The sequence below is a fragment of the Molothrus ater genome, chromosome 2, assembly GCF_012460135.2.
Source record: "Molothrus ater isolate BHLD 08-10-18 breed brown headed cowbird chromosome 2, BPBGC_Mater_1.1, whole genome shotgun sequence".
Lineage (NCBI taxonomy): Eukaryota > Metazoa > Chordata > Aves > Passeriformes > Icteridae > Molothrus > Molothrus ater.
This window is the reverse complement of record NC_050479.2, coordinates 88,339,701-88,357,525: the sequence shown is the minus strand read 5'-3', so window position 1 is coordinate 88,357,525 and position 17,825 is coordinate 88,339,701. Positions and strand designations below refer to the sequence as shown.

The window sequence follows — 17,825 nt, the reverse complement described above, 5'->3', positions numbered from 1 at the left end:
CCCTAATATCCCCCTACCCTCCATTTTCGCCACACTTGTTTGTTCCTCCTCCATTCACCTAAGCTCTCCCCTTTCACCGCCTTTAGTTCCTCCCCTGCCCATCCCACAGAAGCGCTGTGCAATCCCAAGCCGCTCTAGCTCTGCCACGGTTCCCTCCCTCCCCACTGCAACAACGCCCTTTAGTCCTGGATGTTATCGGGAACGTGCTCCTGGATCCCTCCTTTGGCTGTAATCTTGATTTTTTTTTTTTAGCAAAGCGGATTTCTGAATTATGAGTAACTTTAACTCAAGAGTGAAAAACCTGAATGCCAACAACAGTTTGTGACCCCCCCCTCCCTGAAGTCTTTCTTAACACCTGAGTACTGGGCTGCGTGCCAATCGTTAAGAAAAGATTTGGGAGAGAGCTGGGAAACTTAAGTGTGAAGACTTTACCAAGCATATTGGTGGCAAAAAAAAGAATAAATGAGTGACTGAATAAAAATTCTGTTTAGGAGAATTGGTAGGATTTCTCCAAAGGGGAATTCTGCCTTATGTTTTTCTCAAGGGGTCAAAAATATTGCAGAGTGTGACTTTAAAGAGGTGCAATAAGTCACTGCCTCAGGCATTCTCTGAGGTCTGTGCGTTCCTCTCTTCGGGCCACTGGAGGCTGTGGATGTGACTGCTGCTTTCCCACGTGCTGGCTCAGGCAGTAGTGAGGCTGTGTGTCCCAGAGAGATAAATTTGTACGCACAGAGGTGACTCCAACACAGCTGGCTGCACCAACTGCAACAAGCACTGCTGCCTGTAACCCCACTCACAAACTACCTCCTGTTGTACCTGCTTTTTCAAAAGTTTGAAAGATAAATTTGTAATGAGTTCAGCTGTAGCCTGATTCTCTAGGGTTTCAACCTGTGTCTGTTTTCATCCCTTAGAAGAGAAACTTTGCCTGACAGATCCCACAGTTAAGCCATTTTACATCTTTTATTAATCTTGTTAATTGTTAATATGCTTTTAATCCAATTACTTCAATTATCCTAAACATTTCCTTGTGCAGGTGCCATTCAGGTGCAGGCAGAATGCTGTAAGAGTTTGGCTACAAATTTTAACACATTCCCAATATCAGTCCACTTACTCAGTCACACTGATAATTATACAACCCAGTCACCTGGGGAGCACTCAGCTCAACTGGACCATGCCTGTGACATCAGTTGTTGCCATCTCTGAGTCTCCAAGGATTCCTTCTTCCTGGTCACTGCCTGGTGCACCTGGAGAGGAGAAGTTCTGTCCTGTGCAGATAGTTCTGACAGGGATAAATAGCTTGCTACACCCTTTTTCAGCATAACATTTGTTGCCCCTGACGGTTTCTGCTGCCTTTTACTATTCCTTGCAAAAACTTTTTACTTTCCAGTTTTCCTGTTAGTGAGCCAGGAAAAGTAGATTGCATGATGCCGTTAAATCCCATGGGTGTATGTGTTTCCCTCTTTCTGTGCCTCACAGCAGGCCTGCAGCACACCTGTCAGATCTTGTTGATGTTGCTGCAGAAGCAATCAGCAAGAATTCCTTTCTCAAAGTCTTGGCTGAAACAGAATTTTGGTGATTTTCTTGCAGTTCAATCTTCATTCCAAATAATTACCAGAAGCTGTCCCCATATATCTGGGAGAAAAAGCATAAATTTGAGATCTTTGGACAGTTTCTAATAAGAAAAATCATAATTTTAAAATTAACTCAGGGAAAAAAAAAAAGGTATTTAAAATAAAATCAAAAAGTGTCCACTAAGTCTTAACAACAAGAAATTATAAGAGAAATTTCAAAGATCTTCTTAACTGCCATGCTTCCTTATCTTTTATGTATATAATCTCTTCTCCGGAAATAACCAAAACTTATGCAAGCTAGTCCTAAATGCAGGTTGTTCTGGTTCTGCTAGTACAGGATTAGCATTTTATGAACAGTGGTGTATTTCCAGAGGAAGTCAGTACAGCTCAGCAGTCTGTATCAGTGCCCCAGCTCTTCAATGTCATCATAGCCTGTATCTTCAAGAGCAGGGGATGAGGATCTCTCAGCCTCAGAGGTCCTGTTTCTGGGAATCCAGTCTGAAAACAGGAAGGGAAGAACACTGAGATAGATAAATGCACATCCTGTATGTATTACCTCTGTGTGGTTGTGCAGCTGCCAGTTGTCTCCTCCAGAAATTAGAACCTTAGATAGGAGTGACTGTGAAAGACCTGAGAAATGCTTGTGTCACTCTGCCTTCTGCAGTGTGTATACATATCCAAGGATCAAACTTTATACACAATGTTAAAAGGAATGTATTCATGGGCTGTCAAAAAAAATCTCTAATGTCTCTCTAGTTACTTTGAGTCCTATATTTTGATTATTTTTCCACATGAGATCTGATAAGGACACTTAAGAGACTACAGATGAAGGGAGAAACAGTCAATTGCATAATTTGAAAAATCCTTGTATGTAGTATTTTACAGAGCACTATTTGAAGCTGCACCAGGCATTGAGCCCTCTCAAGACTGTCATGTTGTTGGAAAAGGGGAAGTATCACACAAGCATCCATAAACAGAAGGATATGGTGTAAGAGCTCGTCCTTGTGCTCTACCTGACACCAGTACCATGCTGTAAAGAAATACTTTACAGTACCATGCTATAAAGAAATACCTTAAAGATTTGGCTTATAGCCATTTTTGAAAGATATGGACTGAGTGGAGACACATCATGGGCAGAATGTAGTCTTCAAGGCCTAAGTAGAAAGTTGACTAATTTAGGTTGTGGCTGTGTAGAGAAACAAAATACAGAACAGAACTGAGGATAGGTATGTGAACAAACTGTTATCCGTCTTCAAGTACTTAAAAGGCTCTTACAAAGATGACTACAACCCTCTGTCCCCATTGTCATTCTAATGAGAAGTAACAATTTTAATTTGCAGCAGTGGAAACTTAGGTTGGGTTGGCCACAGGCAAGAATTTTACGGCTGTAAGGAAAGCAGAGCAGAGCTATAGATTAGCTGGATGTAGGAACAGAGAATAGCACTGCTCTTCTAGCCTCACTTGTCTGGGAATCCTTGTTTCTGTCACTTTCTCCAGGGATCCCAATGATTTCCTCTTCATTCTGCTCAGAAAGAGAAGCATCTCTAGGTCCAGGAGCTTCTGTTGCATCATCATAATCATCTTCCAGGGCATTTTCAGGCAGTGGAGAGGCCTCTGGAACAGTACAGGTATTAATTTCCACTAGGGAAAGCAGTAGCTGATAATCCAGCAACACAGGGCTGTAATACTGACATGTCTGTACTTAACTGGAATCCATCCTTCAGCAAATGTTACTGTGCACAGTTTTATTGTAAATACATATGCTTACCAATGATACATGTATAAACAGAAAAGTAAATCAAAGTACTTCTGTTTCACTTTTTACCTAGAAATCAATATTCAATCTGCATAACAGAAAGAGAAACTATTCAGAATAATTGTCTTCTCTATAAGCACTTCAAAGCTTTTTGTTTGTTTTTTAGCTTTTGGTTTGTAATGAAAAGCTTTTAGTTTGTTTTTTAACTTTAAAAAAGTCCTTAATGTAAGAAGAGCAGTAGAAAATAAAGACATGGTGCAGCAGAGTCTGGGATATGGGCAACTGAGGTTCAGAACTGCTTGTGCCTTTGGCAGTTGATCTCTTGGACACCAGACAATGGCTAACAGAGCTTTTTGATCAGCTCTTGGAAAATGTAGTTCTTCTCCAAACACTTGCTCTCCCTCACCTATTTCAAGTTATTCAAAAACCCCAACCTACAAACCACATGTACCCCCCAGGCAAACCCCACAGCTAGGAATCTGTATTTTCTTCAGATCACTTGGATTAAGATCCCTTGATCAGCTCAAATTGAACACCAGTGTTCTTATTTGGAATATGTCTTTCCTCTGTTTTAATTCTCCCCATTTGTCTCAGAAATAAGGCAACACTTTATAAGCTATTATGGATGCAATATCTGGGAGAAGCAGTTGTCACATTGTTGGATTCATGTGACTGGATCCTGTGAAGTGTCTGCAGAACTACCAGCAAACATTTATTTTGAATTTCTCATATAGAAGAGAAAACTAGCACTTGTATATGAGATTGTATGACACTCTTCCACCACAAGAGTTACACAGAAGATTTTGCATCACTAGGAAACATCACTAGGACATGAAAGTCTTAATCACTCATAATGCTTTGGATATTAAAAATTACCATGATTTGAGATCTCTTTCTTTGTACAAACCCTTTCTCACATTACCTTGAGTTGCTCCAGGATCATTTTCTTCATCACTGCCTGCTCTATAAAAGTGTTCCTTTGGTTTTGAGCTCTCTGAATAAGAATCTAGGCAAATGAGAACGAGCACGATACCAGATTAAACTCTCCTTAAGTGCTAAAACTGCACCATCAGAAAAAGAGCAGTAACAGTATCCAAGTCCATCATATTCTTTGACAGTCAGTATTACTTCTGCAAGGCTTACAATGGAATTACCAAGAATCCCTCAGGGGGCCCCATAACACCTCTCATGGATCATGGGGGAGGCATTCCACAAAGGGAGAAAAGCAATTCATGGGAGGAAACCTACAGGGACCCAGCTGCTGTGACGGAGATGCCAATAATTCCTTTATTTGTTCCTGCTTTAAATAATTGAAGCAAAAGGCTTTTCTTTGTTTGTTTGACCTATACTGATCTATGGTCTGTGGCTGCAGTGAGACCTGCACAAAACAAATTGTCCCTAGGAAAGGAATTGACAGAGTCCACTGGGCAGGAAACTCCTCTCCTCAAGTCCAGGAATTTTAAATTTCCCAGTAAATTTGGGAGCTGCAAGGTATCAGATTGGGATCAGAAAGGAGGAGCTTTCCCTTGAGAAAAGCAAGAAACACACACAGACCTGAGAGGAAAGTCACTCCCTGCTTTTCCCTCATCAGGTTATAATCAATCTCTTCATAGACAGCTTCGGAGAAGGGGTCATAGGATAGTCTGGAGCCTGAAAGTAAAAGGTAATGATCACTTTCACAGACTCTGCTTGTATTCAGGCTGGAGTCTTGAAAAGGAGAAGTACCTTACAGGGGCCTACGTGGCCTGGTTGGTACCTAGAAAGGCACCAAGAGGTGCTGACTGAGGATAAGCACCTCTGGGCTCCTTCACTGTCAGAAAGTAATGAAAAATCTCAGTGTATCAACAGATCTAGTTCATCTCAGTCACCCATCCCCACTGCCTCCCCAGCCTACTAAACATCTGGGGCCATGTAAAGGAGGCATTTCATACCAGTCCTGAGAAACCTACCTCTCTGCTGTGCCCTGGCACGTCGGATCTGCCCAGCAAGAATGGCAAGGACCAGGCAGAGAAGGGTGCCCAGGATAATGCAGAGGATGACAGGCACTGAAAGCCTCGTGCTGCCTGTGGCAGGGCGGCGGGGGCGATCTGAGTGGAAACCAAGAGGAAACAGGTAGAGAATCACGTGTCCCAAAGGGCTGCTCCTCTGCAGCCCCTTGCTGTGCCCACGAGGGCACAGCAGGGTGAGGCAGGGCACCTGCTGCTCTGCTATGGGTCCTGCTCAAGCAGATAAAATTCAGCAGCTGGCGGTGGTGCCTCTCAGTGTTCCTTTATGAAAGGCTGGAGGGAGGGCTTTCTGATGAGCTGAAATAAACTGCTGTTTTATCTGTCAAGTATCAGGGACATTAAATTGTCATTTGATGGGAGAAAGAAAAGAGAGAGAAATAATTTACCTGCTCTCGTGGGTGATGCTGTTGTTTCTGTCACACCTGCAAAAGAAAGGTTAGTCCAGATTGAGGCAAGTGTGGAAAATAGGGAGAACATCTTCATATAATTTGTGATACTTTAGCAGTCAAAATTATGAAAGGGCTAGTCACTGGGAAGTACAACTGGCATAATGCTCCCCTACCCACCTCCTTCACAGACCTGTGTAATAAAGGACTGGTCACTAACCAGAGCAATTCACAGCAGCATCTTCCTTATGATCACAGTTTTTGCCAAACAAAGGTTTGGCAGGACAGTCCCAAAGAGACAGCTCTGTTCCTTTACAGTGCACCTTCTCCAACCAGATGGGACCAGTCCCTTCCCCAAAGGCAGCCTCACTCAGAGCAGACACAGCAGATCCACAGCCCAGCTGCCTGCAGACAACATTGGCATCTGCCACGTCCCAGGTGTCATCGCAGATTGTTCCCCAGGAACCTTGGTGCCACATCTCCACTCTGCCTGAACATTCATCTGCTCCTCCCATGACTCGTAACTTCTCCCTGTCTGCAAAACACAGAAACCTTCTGTTTTACTAAAACAGCAGAAAGGTCCACAGGGACCAATAAAGAAAAACAAAGAAGTGGAGGTACCTGAGCAACTTGTGGAGTTTGGACACTCAGCAAATGCAGCTGGAGATGTTGCCTCTTTTCTTCCTGCAGAATTTAAATATTGAAGTAAATAACTTAATTATTCTCTGAAAAAAATGAGGGAGTGTAAAATAGCTGAAAATTAACCATCAGGTTAATTATTTCCTGAAATATGTGTATGGCCTGTTTAGTTCTTGGCAGATGGCTGTTTGGCTGTTGCTGTGAGTAATAATCTTCCTGATGGGTATGCTTTCCTTCTTCTCACGAGGCAGCTGAAATCCCTTTCAGGATATCTGAATAATCATGTAGATTTCATTTTTATATATTTTATATTATATTTCATTTTTATTTTATATTTTTATTTAATTTTATATATTTTCTTATATTTTATTATGTATGAATGCAGATATTGATACCCATAGGTGTGAAATACTGTCATAAGAGCAGGTATTAGAAATGGACCTTTAGAACCAAATGGATTTGTACACTTGTCCATGGCTATGTGTACACACAGATACATGTAGAAAACATGGAGAAACATGTAGAAACATAGACTTGGCTCTAGACCTCTTGGGAAGTCTCATCCTAGCTCAGATCTCACAGACTGACTGTGTATCATAGATTTTTGCATTAAAAAATATGCAATGGCACCATCCTATTAGGGAATTCCTTAGGATTTCACTGAGCCAAAGCATTCTGATAATCTTGTAACTTTAATTCACTCATTTAAGTCAATGATTTTGAAAAAAAAAAAATGTTGCTGCCATTTTCATGAAACTAGAAACAGTAGACACCAGCTAACAAGCGTACACAAAATAATTACTGTGACGTCCATACATGCACCCCTATGTTAATGTACATGTCTGGCCACGTACAAATACATTTCTGATTACCAGTGCAAGTAATGTGGGTCTCTTCAGCTCGGTTGCTGCACGACTGAGGGTCCCAGGGGTCTGACTGACATTGCCAGAGCGAGCTGTGCTCCTCAGTGCACTCAATGTGGTCCAGCCACGTGGGCCCAGACCCTCTGCCGTATTTGAAGTCCGTGGCTATTCCTCCTCCATCTCCGCAGCCCAGGTGTTTGCACATGGTTGCTGCAGTGAGCAGGGACATGTGGTTGGAACAAACGCTCCCCCACGTCCCGTTGTAGAAAACCTCTACACGCCCAGCACAGTCGTTGCCGTTCACCAGCCTCAGAGCCAGGAAATCTGGAAGTGAAGGCATAAAAATGGAATTAGTGCCACAGACTTCTTGTGATGTTTCTTTCCTGCTTGTGTGATAACATGTTTTTTACAGTGCTAACTAGCTGTATTGGTTCTACCTGTATTGTGAAGCATGGATACTCCAGAGGCTGCAGTCCTTTCAGGCTTTGTTCAGGCTCCAGCATGGGCTCTAACAGGCCCTAACCTCCTTCAGGGGTCATCTGTGTTTTTTTCTACTTCTCTTTCATTTCTCCTCTCTATTGCTGCTGCCATTCTGTCTTAAATATGTGTGAGAGAGCCACCATAAGCTACTTGGATTGTCTGATGCTGTAGTGCACAGTGGATTGTTCCTATTGGTTTCAGAGCCAGCTGTAACTGCCTGGAAGGAGCACACAGCCCCTTGCTGTGGAAATCTTTACAAACTCCTAATATTTATCCCCCAAACATCCTACTACACCACAGATGTTTTTTTCTGTGTGTGTGTGTGTATGTGTTGGTGCATAATATGGGCTTGTGTAGATCCTTTGCATCTTGGTAGGACCAAGAAAATGAGCTGACCAACCATGCTTGTCATCAAGACAGGAGGAGGCTGTCCAAGCAAGTCCCCACTATTCTTCCCTTTTATACAACCCTCCTATTTGAACCCACAGGCTCAGAAAAGGCTTTTCCAAACACACCTGAGCACAGGACTCCAGCATCCTCTTTGTGTTGGCAGTTGTGTTGGCCCCACGCCCTAGAGGGACATGCCCAGAGATCGGATTCAGCCCCAGTGCAATTCACATCATCCAGCCAGATCTGCCCTGACCCTTCACCATAATGAGCAGAGACAAATGCCTCGATGGCATGCCCACATCCAAGCTGTCTGCAAACAACATTGGCATCTGATAGATCCCAGTTATCATCACAGATGGTGCCCCAGATGCCATGATGATAAAGCTCTACTCTCCCGGCACAGCGGTTTGTTCCGTTCACCAGCCTCATCTGTCTGCTGCCTGTAGGAGGAAAATCCAGATGTCAACGTGCAACACAACTGTAATGCACAGGTCAGCATAAGGGCAATGTTTTTAAAGCACTTCTAAGACATCATGTTCTTGTTATATCCTGGTCCTTCTGCCATGGTTGCTTGGGCAGAAGTCCTGTGAGGCTAAAACTGCATAAAAGGAAAGGCCTACTCCTACATCAGGTGAATTTTTGAATAATTAAGCTGAGTTATTGCCAGCAATAAGAGTATAATCATACCAAGTATATGCAGAGGTCACCTTATCTTAGAAAGCCAGACAACTTGTTTTCTGTCTGTACTCATTTAGTTAGAGACAGACACTGTTCCTGTTACAGATGGGTTGCAAAATCAGAGAAGAGTAGAAACAGTTGTAATATTCTGTAGAATAGCTGCAAGTATCTATAAATATAGAAATGTCACAAAATAAAAGCTATTTAATTCTCAAGTGGCAGTAAGAATGCTTGGAAATCATGGCCAAATTAGTGTTCTTATGGCTTCTGTGTTCTAATAGTTCTTTTTGACTCTGGAAGATAATTCTGTAAGAAATTCAGATGAAGAAAGCATTATGTAAATTACACTTGCTTCCTTAACTATCATCAAGCTCAGACTCATGCCAACTTTAGATCTGTGACACCACAGTGCCACATGGGTTGGAGAAATCCTAGGAAACCTTCTGTACCTTTCACACAGTGACTCACCTGAACAAATCACACCAACATCTTCAGAAACTCCCTCTGGCACTGTGTGAGAATGGGAGGTGTTGCAGAGCATCAGCTGAGTCTCGTTTCCAGTACACTGGACACTCCTTAGGACAACAAGACCTGTGCCTCGCTCAGACTTTGGGAGGTAATAGGCTTTCTCAGCAGTTCCACACTGGAGCTGTCTGCACACCACATGGGCATCCCTAATGTCCCAGTTGTCATCCAGGACTCTGCTCCACACACCATGGAGGGAGATCTCAACTCGCCCAGCACAGCGGCTCTCACCCCCTGAGAGTCTGAGTGATTCGGCAAGACCTGGGCTCAAGAGAGTTGGGAAATATATTGAGTGGCATCTGCTTATCTCACTGCAATAGAAATAACTTGCAGGAAAGCTATGAAAGACAAATTTCTGTGCTGGCAAAATATTAATTCTCACCACTGACTAAGGAGACTGCCCCCATTAAGGCTTTGTTTGCTTTCATGCACACAAGGGCTTGCAAAGGAAGCAAGAAAGGCTTCCCCACCTCAAAGACTAGATCCTGTCAGTGAGATCACCAGCACTGCTTTGGTCTGACGTTGCACCACCCATAAAAGGCCACTCCTGACTTACCTGAGCAAGTTACAGTGGCTGCTTCTTTGGCTGAACAGGTTGGATTGCCCAAAGTCACTTGAACACAATCCCATAGGCAGGACTCTGTCCCTTTACAGTGAAAAGCATCTCTCCATATAGGCCCATTTCCATCCACAAAACCTTCTTCCATCTGGATTGATTTTGCATAGCCACAGTTCAGCTGATGGCAGAGAACACTGGCAGCTTGCAAATTCCAGTGGGAGTGGCAGAGTCTTCCCCACGTGTCTCCATGGCGGATCTCCACTATGCCAGAGCACGTGGTGCCATTCACCAGCCTGCCCCCTGGACACCCTGAATCTCGAGAAAGGGAATATTGGAGTGTTACATTTGCTCATGGGCCGGACCTGGAAGTGACTGAGAAATGGGAATGAGTTTTCCTTATCATTCAGTAGTGAGAATGACTTAACTGGGCCATACTCATAACTAGAAACTTCCATACTCATAACTAGACTTCAGTCCAGCCTATTTTACTGAGAAGAATGACTAGAACTCAGGATTACATCCCATTTGCAATTTTTAAAATCAGGGCACTATGGGTTGGGGCTCTGGGTCAACCAATAGACCTTAATTTTTCAGACCAATATCACTGAGGGCCTACAGCTCTGCATCCTTCAACTGCAGGTCCAAGTCCTCACTTAAACCTGGACCAGGAATTCAATCCCTGCCTCAAGTACATGACAGGTATAACTGTCTCCAGTCTTGTCTCATGCTGTGCTGGGCTGCTCTCTCCAGCCAGACCCTACACCCTTTGCTTGTTTCGACTTCTCTGGGACTGCTCATCGACCTTATTACCAAAACCTTCCTCTGTCCTCTCTGTAGATGCTCTGGATTGTGTCTTGATGGCAAGGACTCTGCCTGTGCTGTGCTCAGCCTCTGAGCCCAGCTCATCCTGGCTTGTGCAGCAGCCCTGCTCTTGCTGTTACCCTACACTAGGAGCATTTCAGAGAGAGCAGCCCTGTGGTACAGTTGAAGTGTAGCCTTGACTCCTGTTGCAGCAGTCAAACGACAGAGCCTGACTCCACATATGCCCTCTGAATTTTGAGTCCATATTTTTCCTCAAGGAAGGAGTTTTTCAGTTCTCTTCTTAGACCTTTCCACTGCTCACCTGAACATACCACATGAGCTTCTTTTCCAGCAGGGCATTCATTCTGACCTAGAGCACGCACGGGACAGTCTCTCAGGAGTGAGCCATTCTTCTGGCAGCTGAATGTGGCATTCCAGACAGATCCATTTCCTTCCCCAAAGGACTGTCCACTTGGGATCAGTAGTGCAACTCCACAGTCTAGCTGCTGGCAGAGGATATTGGCAGCTTGTAAATCCCACAGGTAGTCACACAAGGTTCCCCATGTGCCTCCGTGAAGAAGCTCTACTCTCCCTGAACACGTGGTGTTGCTGTTTGCCAGCCTGTACCCACCGTAGCCTGCAGAAAGAATAAAGGAGCTTAGCAGTTACTTTTGGGCATTTTTGCTACTGCACTGAAAACTGTAAGAGAGGTCTCTCTATCTGCAAGAAACTAGCACTCATTTTTGTGTCAGGTTACTGGAAACCATCTTAGAACAGGATGCTGATAGGCCAGCTCTTAAAGTCTCTATTGTCCATGTTGTAGCCTGCACTATATGACTAAAAGACTTTTGACTCTTTAAGTTCAGTGTCACCTCTCTGCTCTGCTCTCTCCTCCCCTCACAATACTGCTGCTACCTTACATTTTCTCTTGCAGAGGCAGTTTCAGCACTGCCTTGCATGTGAGGAACTCAGGGTAGAAGCAACTGGTACCACTCTCTCTCCCAGTAGTTGGTCATGTCACATTTCCTGGTAAGCAGAAACTGCAGTGGGGAATTCTCAGCTTTCATCCATGCCCCAGAGCAAAGCTCTGAACACCCCAGGCCATAACCATCAGCATACTGACAATAAATTAAGGGCGGCATGGATGGCGCTGTGGTGTCCTACTGCCAGCCCCATGCAGTCCCTCTCTCTTCTCACACTGTTACTTTCTGCCCTTACCTTGTCCTTGCATAGTACCCCTAACAAGCGCAGGATTTCAGCTCTGAGCCAAGACTATTGCAAGATAGAGGCAGGAGCCAAGGCCTGTTAGATGCCTTAGCTGAGGTGTTTGGCTGCCACTGGTCACAGTATACAAGGCTGTCTTAAAACAGACTGTAGCCGTTTGGGCAGGAAATGGCCATGAGTTCCAACCCTTTTCCAGGCTTGTTTTGTGTCAAACTGTTGCCAGGAGCTCTGCCCCAGGTTTAGTTTACCCCTTTAGAACTGTGGCCTCAGGAAAAAGGTGTTTGTTAGGCCTAATCTTCACTTTTTCAGTGGATGGCAATACACAGCTGTATTCAGAGCTCCCAGCAGCCATGACTTTGTGGAGTTCTTAAGAAGGGTTAGCATAAAAGAAATAACAGCCCTTTTGAGATCTCTTTGTGGTAGTGGAGTGATTAGAACAGCCCATGTTAGATGCAGACTCTCAGTAGAGTGAGTGAGACATTGTGGGACTGCTCTCTGTTATTTTCTGGTCTCCCTTGAATAGCTCAAGGCATGGTAGGGGAAACATCCAAGGATCCTGAGGACCACAGAAGTGTACAGATGCTCTGAACTGTGGGTTAATAGGAAAAATGCATATAGAACATGAGTGAATTATGTCCATCAGTCCAAAGTCTCACCTGAACACACAACAGTGGCATCATGAGAGCACGTGTTAGTATGGTGCATGCTCCTGGGACAGTCTGCAAGGTGAGCCTCATTCCCTACACAGTGAAACTCTTCTTGCCAGATCAGCTCATGTCTGTCTCCAAAGTGAGTTCCTCTCAAGGTATCCACAGCCTGGCCACACTTTAACTCATTACATATAACAGAGGCAGTTTTGAAATCAATGTGTGAGAAACAGACAGTGGCCCAAGTTTCTTCTTTCTTTACTTTCAGTTGTCCTGAGCAGGCAGTGTCCCCTCCAGTCAGATGCATATCAGAGAAGCCTGGAAAAAAACCCAAAAAACAAGAAATCCAGCATCAAGGGTTGGTTGTACTGACCTATTTTTAAAACTCCTTAATGGGAAAGACACATTTCACTGCTCTGAGGATCACTAATACTTTTGAATTGTGACTGGGGCAATTCCTGTATAGCACTGATAAAGAAGAAAATGGTGTATGAGATTGCTTATTTCTCAGTATGTGTAAATACAAAATCCTTGGGAAAGAAGGAAGGAAACTTTCAGCATCTGCCAATGACTGAGAAGTAGCAATCCCGAAATAAATAGATAAATAGACAAATAGCCATTTACTAGTGTGTGTCCTTGAGACCTCTATTTCAATGAATAGGAAGCTGAAGGACCCCAGGAAGAGGAATCAGGAAATGTTGCACCCAGTTTCAGAATTGCTAAAAAGCCAGTCTAGAGATCTGCAGGCTGACCAGCCTCACTTTGGTACTTGAAAAAAAGATGGAATGAGACTTGCAGAAATTTATTTGTGGGCACAAGGAGATGAACAGGAAGAGTCAGCATGGTTTTATCAAGCATGTATCATGCCTGTGGGACTGTAATGCTTTCTCTCATTAAAATGGATTTATAGATGAGGGGACAGCATATGCCATTTACCTCACATTTAGCACTGCCATTCACACAATATTCTTATGTCCAAGTACTAGGATGCTGCTCTCTGGTTGGAAGGACAACATGGTTAAGCAGCTGATTGAATGCTCAGGCTTGGTCATTAGTGAGTTGCACTCTACCTGAAGACTGTCAGCAAGTGGAATTTCACTTGTTGGGTCTTCCCAGGGGCCTGTTCTGCTCAGTGTCTTATCTTCATGGAGGTGGTGATGGAGTACACTCTTATGATTTTGCAGGGGTGGGGACATAACCACAAGGGCAGAGCTGCCATTCAGAGAGATCTGGACAGGCTAGACTAATGGGCTGACAGGAACCTCACAAAAATCATAAAAGGACAAATGTAAAGTCCTGAAGCTGGGAAGGAAAAACTTCTTGCAGTGGTTCTTTTTCCAAAGAGTAAAATCATGCACATCTTGCACAGGAAGCAGCCAAACAGGTATTGGTCTTTTTTTGCCAGTGCAGACTGTCCTGTCTTAGCCTACCCGAAGATCTGGAGAAGAAGGGCAGTTATATGACATAACATTGCATTTTCTTGCTTCTCTACCTACACCTACTGTTTTAGCCCCAATTCCTTGTCAAAGACAAGTTCAGTTCTGCTCTTCTGTTACCTGGGAGAACTGTGGTAGAAAAAAATAATGGGTTGGTTTCTTTCTGTTCTATGTAATTTAATATGCTCATTCGATGTCATTGCTGTGCCCAGGCAAAGTCACTTGCACTCACAGTCAGCAGAAAACTTAATGCTGGAGCAACTTGCTTTGGATGAGTAGAGGGAGTACTTGGCTTTATCAAACTAGGACAAAGTTTGATCCTAGGCTCGTATCTTTTTTCTATTATAGAAGGCTGGATCACTTCTTACCTGAGCAGATCACTCCAATATCAAAGAAATGAGGGCAGGTAAAAGCACCCCATCCTGTATGTGAGCAGTTCCAGAGAGCAGATTCATTACCACGGCAATCAACTCGGTACAGCCACGTTGGTCCAGTTCCTTGTCCAAAAGGAGCTCGATTTAGGGCCTTAACAGCAGATCCACATTGCAGTTGCTTACAGACAACCTCAGCATCCCTTATGGTCCAGTCACCATCACACACTGTTCCCCACTGCTCCTCGTGTTTTACTTCCACTCTCCCAGAGCAGGGGCCAGTTCCGTTTGACAGCCGCAATTCATCAGTGCCTTCAGACAGCAAGGTTATAGAAAGGACAGAGCTTAATCATGACTATCTACTGCAGATGTTAATGAGATCATTACTGCTCCTTATTCACTCTTACATCAGACTTATTTTGTTCACCTTTCTAAAGAGTCCAACTTAAAGAGTGTTTTTTTGCAAGGAGTTATGTCTGTATTTACAAGTTTGAGCTAACTGCACTGCTAAAATGTAAATTATTTCCAATGACAGGCAAACTTTCTCTTTTACTGATTACCAGGGCTGGAAAATGCTGAGTAAAGCCCCTTTGTGCCTGCAACATGTTGTATCAGAGGGGGCATAATCTTTCTGTAATAAGTCTTGTAAGTCTCTAGAAAGATATTCTGGAGAACAACCCCCCGAGTATTAGTCCAAAAAAGAGTTTTCTCAGCTACAATATTTATACATTTAAAAGGGTAATGAATTCCAAGAAAAGTTGAATTCCTAATACACTTTTAAACAAACCAGATAACCAATTTCTATTGGCCATATCCAGGGACAAAACAAACATCTCTTCACCCAACTGTATGACCTCTGTGCACTTGAATTTTTAAATAATTGTACATCTGATTTTTTCAACGTGTAACAGCATGCAAGACTGGATGCAGAGGTAGGCTGAACCAACTGACAGATTTCAATATTTCCTAATAAAAGCTATCATTTGCTGTAATCACTCTTCTGTGAATTTTTTATTATATGTACAGGTACAATTTTGTATTTCCTCACATTCCACAGCATGTCCCGCAAGCACCTTCACTGAATTCAGTGGTTTAGTGTTCTGCTTGGCTGAGAAGGCATGAGATTTTTCTTGCTCCAGCTGAAAACCCAGTTCTTCTCATAGGAAAAGATGAGGGTGCACCATGCATTCCTGTCTAAGAGGAGGTTTCAAGCCCAGGCTGGCTGCCTCAGGGGCAGATTTCCAGCTCACTCCTGGACAGCTGTGACTCCTGCACTGCTCTGCACAGTGCTCTGTGCCTGAGGAACATCAGAACACCTGTAGCAGACTGGAGAATGCAAGTGCTACTAGATCACAGATGAGGGTGATAGGGTGCTGATGATGGTAAAGATGGTAAAGTCATTGTAAAGCTACTGTTGTCTGCATCTTCCAGTCAGTTACTGTTCCCTGATATTAACAAGGAGTTGGCAGAAAAGTCACTCTCATTTCTGCAGTACAGCTCAGTTGACACTAAAACATCACTACAAAGGTGTCTAAATAAAAAAAGTTTCATATTATGAAAATGTACGTCAAGAGTGCCTCCTGTTCCCTGCCCTGAACTTTGACTGCATCCACAGAACTGGTGAGAACTTTCAAGACTAGGGCCATGCTATAGCAAAACATCAACTCCGAAGTCTTGTTCTCATCATATGGGGATGAGACCACCACCACAATGCCTTAATGTCACCTCCATGTGTGGAGAGAAAAAAATGAGTTTTCCAAAATCTGTCTCTCATCACCAGCATGAAACATGTACACATAGCTCCAGAAGTGCAGAGAGACAAATAGTGATAGGCCTCATATACAGAGGAACAACTGAGGAGATGTTGTGTTACCCAAACTCCACCAGGCACACGGGTAGAGCTACATCATTTTAACTGGTGTCGAGCAAACATCTGCAATTATTAATTTAATCTACAAAGAGTTCAGCAGAAGAGATAAGACAGTAGTAAGAATACCCAGCTGGTTTTTAGTACAGCTAAACCATTTACAAAATTTGGGCTTGAATTCTTATGAGAATGGCCAGTCACTGATACTTGAGTAAAATACCAAACTTTTAGAAAAGGCTTACCCTTCCTTATCTCAGAAACATACTTGAACACCATTTTGTCACTTTGCTTTAGAGGTTGTTAGAAGAACAACCTATTTATATTAAATTTGCATACTTTTTTTTATCTCACTGCCTTTTGCAAAATAAAGTATGTACTTACCCAGGGAGACGTGAATGGACAGGAGAATCAACCACAGCACTGGAGCAGAAAGAAGTCCTTCTGTTGCCATCCTGACCGCAGATAGATGAAACTTTACTCGCCAGGCACTGCCTAGCTAAAACTCTGGCTGGGCATTCCGGTATCTCACAAATGACTACGAAGGAGGAAATATATAGATTCACATGCCAGCATGAGCTACCTGAAGGAACCAATAGAAATATTGTTCACCTTTTTAGACGTTATCAGCAGATTCATCTCCAATCTGAAGGAGCCAAAACCTCCAATAAAATTCAAAAACTATACTTGTGACCTTATATGAAGCATGATTGCGTATCTGGTGTCATCATCGTAATTGTTTTACTGTGGGACCAACACTGGCGGCACAGGCAGATCACAGTGCAAAGTGGTTATTTCTCACCTGAAAAAGGAGTATGAAAATGTAGAACACTGGTCATTTATGAATCACTTCAGAAGAAAAAAGGGAAAGAAAATTCCTTTAATTTGTAGCTTACCTGTCATATTGGAAGAAATTGCACTCCAATCAACAGAAATGATGTTTATCACTAGAGGTGAGTAAAAAGCGATATCCTCTCTGTATCTGGGGTAGGCTTACGGCTTCCTTATTTGGGCATAACTTTTTGGGCAGAAGTTCTTAAAAAAAGATCTTCCTTAGGATTCAAATTACAGGCTTTCCTGTTTCCTCTGCTGAGTTTCTTTTTGTTTCAGGTGACCACTGCTAGTAATTCTACCCGCACTCTCATTCACTCAAGAATGGCAACTTTAGGGAAATAAAGGCTGTTGTTAATTAAATAGTGGCTATTTCACTCATTCTGACAACTGGAACAATTTGCAGAATGCTGTTTGCGTCAGTCTAAACACACATTCCCCTTTATGACACTGACAGCATCCTCCTTTTGTCTGATGGTATCTATCTGCTCTTTATCCAGAATTCTGAGTTCAGTAACATCCATGCTGTTGGGTCCTTAGAACACCAATCTTTGCAACCTCTTCCCCTTCTCACTGGGCTTTGCTTGTTCAAGTTCTGTGTAACTTTGCAGTAGGATAGCCCAGCAGGGTCAGACTGCTGCAGAGAGAGATGAGAGGAAGAGCAGAGAGTCTGGCCAGAGGCTACTTGTTCTTTGCTCAGGACCTCAGACACTTGCCTGTGGTCTCTGCTAGAGCTACAGGGCAGCCAGGCTGGGGTCTGGCCATGAACTTTGCTGATACCTGACCCTGATCTGCTGA

The 17,825-nt window shown here is 43.4% G+C and overlaps 1 protein-coding gene across 1 annotated transcript; it reads right to left on the bottom strand.

The window, feature by feature from the left end:
- Positions 1-2,968: 2,968 nt before the first annotated feature.
- LOC118689348 (antigen WC1.1-like) lies at positions 2,969-16,650 on the bottom strand. Its single transcript, XM_054518597.1, has 15 exons — positions 16,581-16,650; positions 14,330-14,644; positions 12,535-12,843; positions 10,977-11,291; positions 9,851-10,162; positions 9,238-9,555; positions 8,217-8,531; positions 7,231-7,545; positions 6,341-6,403; positions 5,940-6,254; positions 5,720-5,755; positions 5,273-5,414; positions 4,882-4,970; positions 4,250-4,333; positions 2,969-3,185 (listed from the first exon to the last, which is right to left on the bottom strand). Exons 1-15 carry the CDS (start codon positions 16,648-16,650, stop codon positions 2,986-2,988), a joined length of 3,198 nt encoding a protein of 1,065 aa, XP_054374572.1. The 3' UTR covers positions 2,969-2,985.
- Between the last annotated feature and the right edge of the window lie 1,175 nt (positions 16,651-17,825).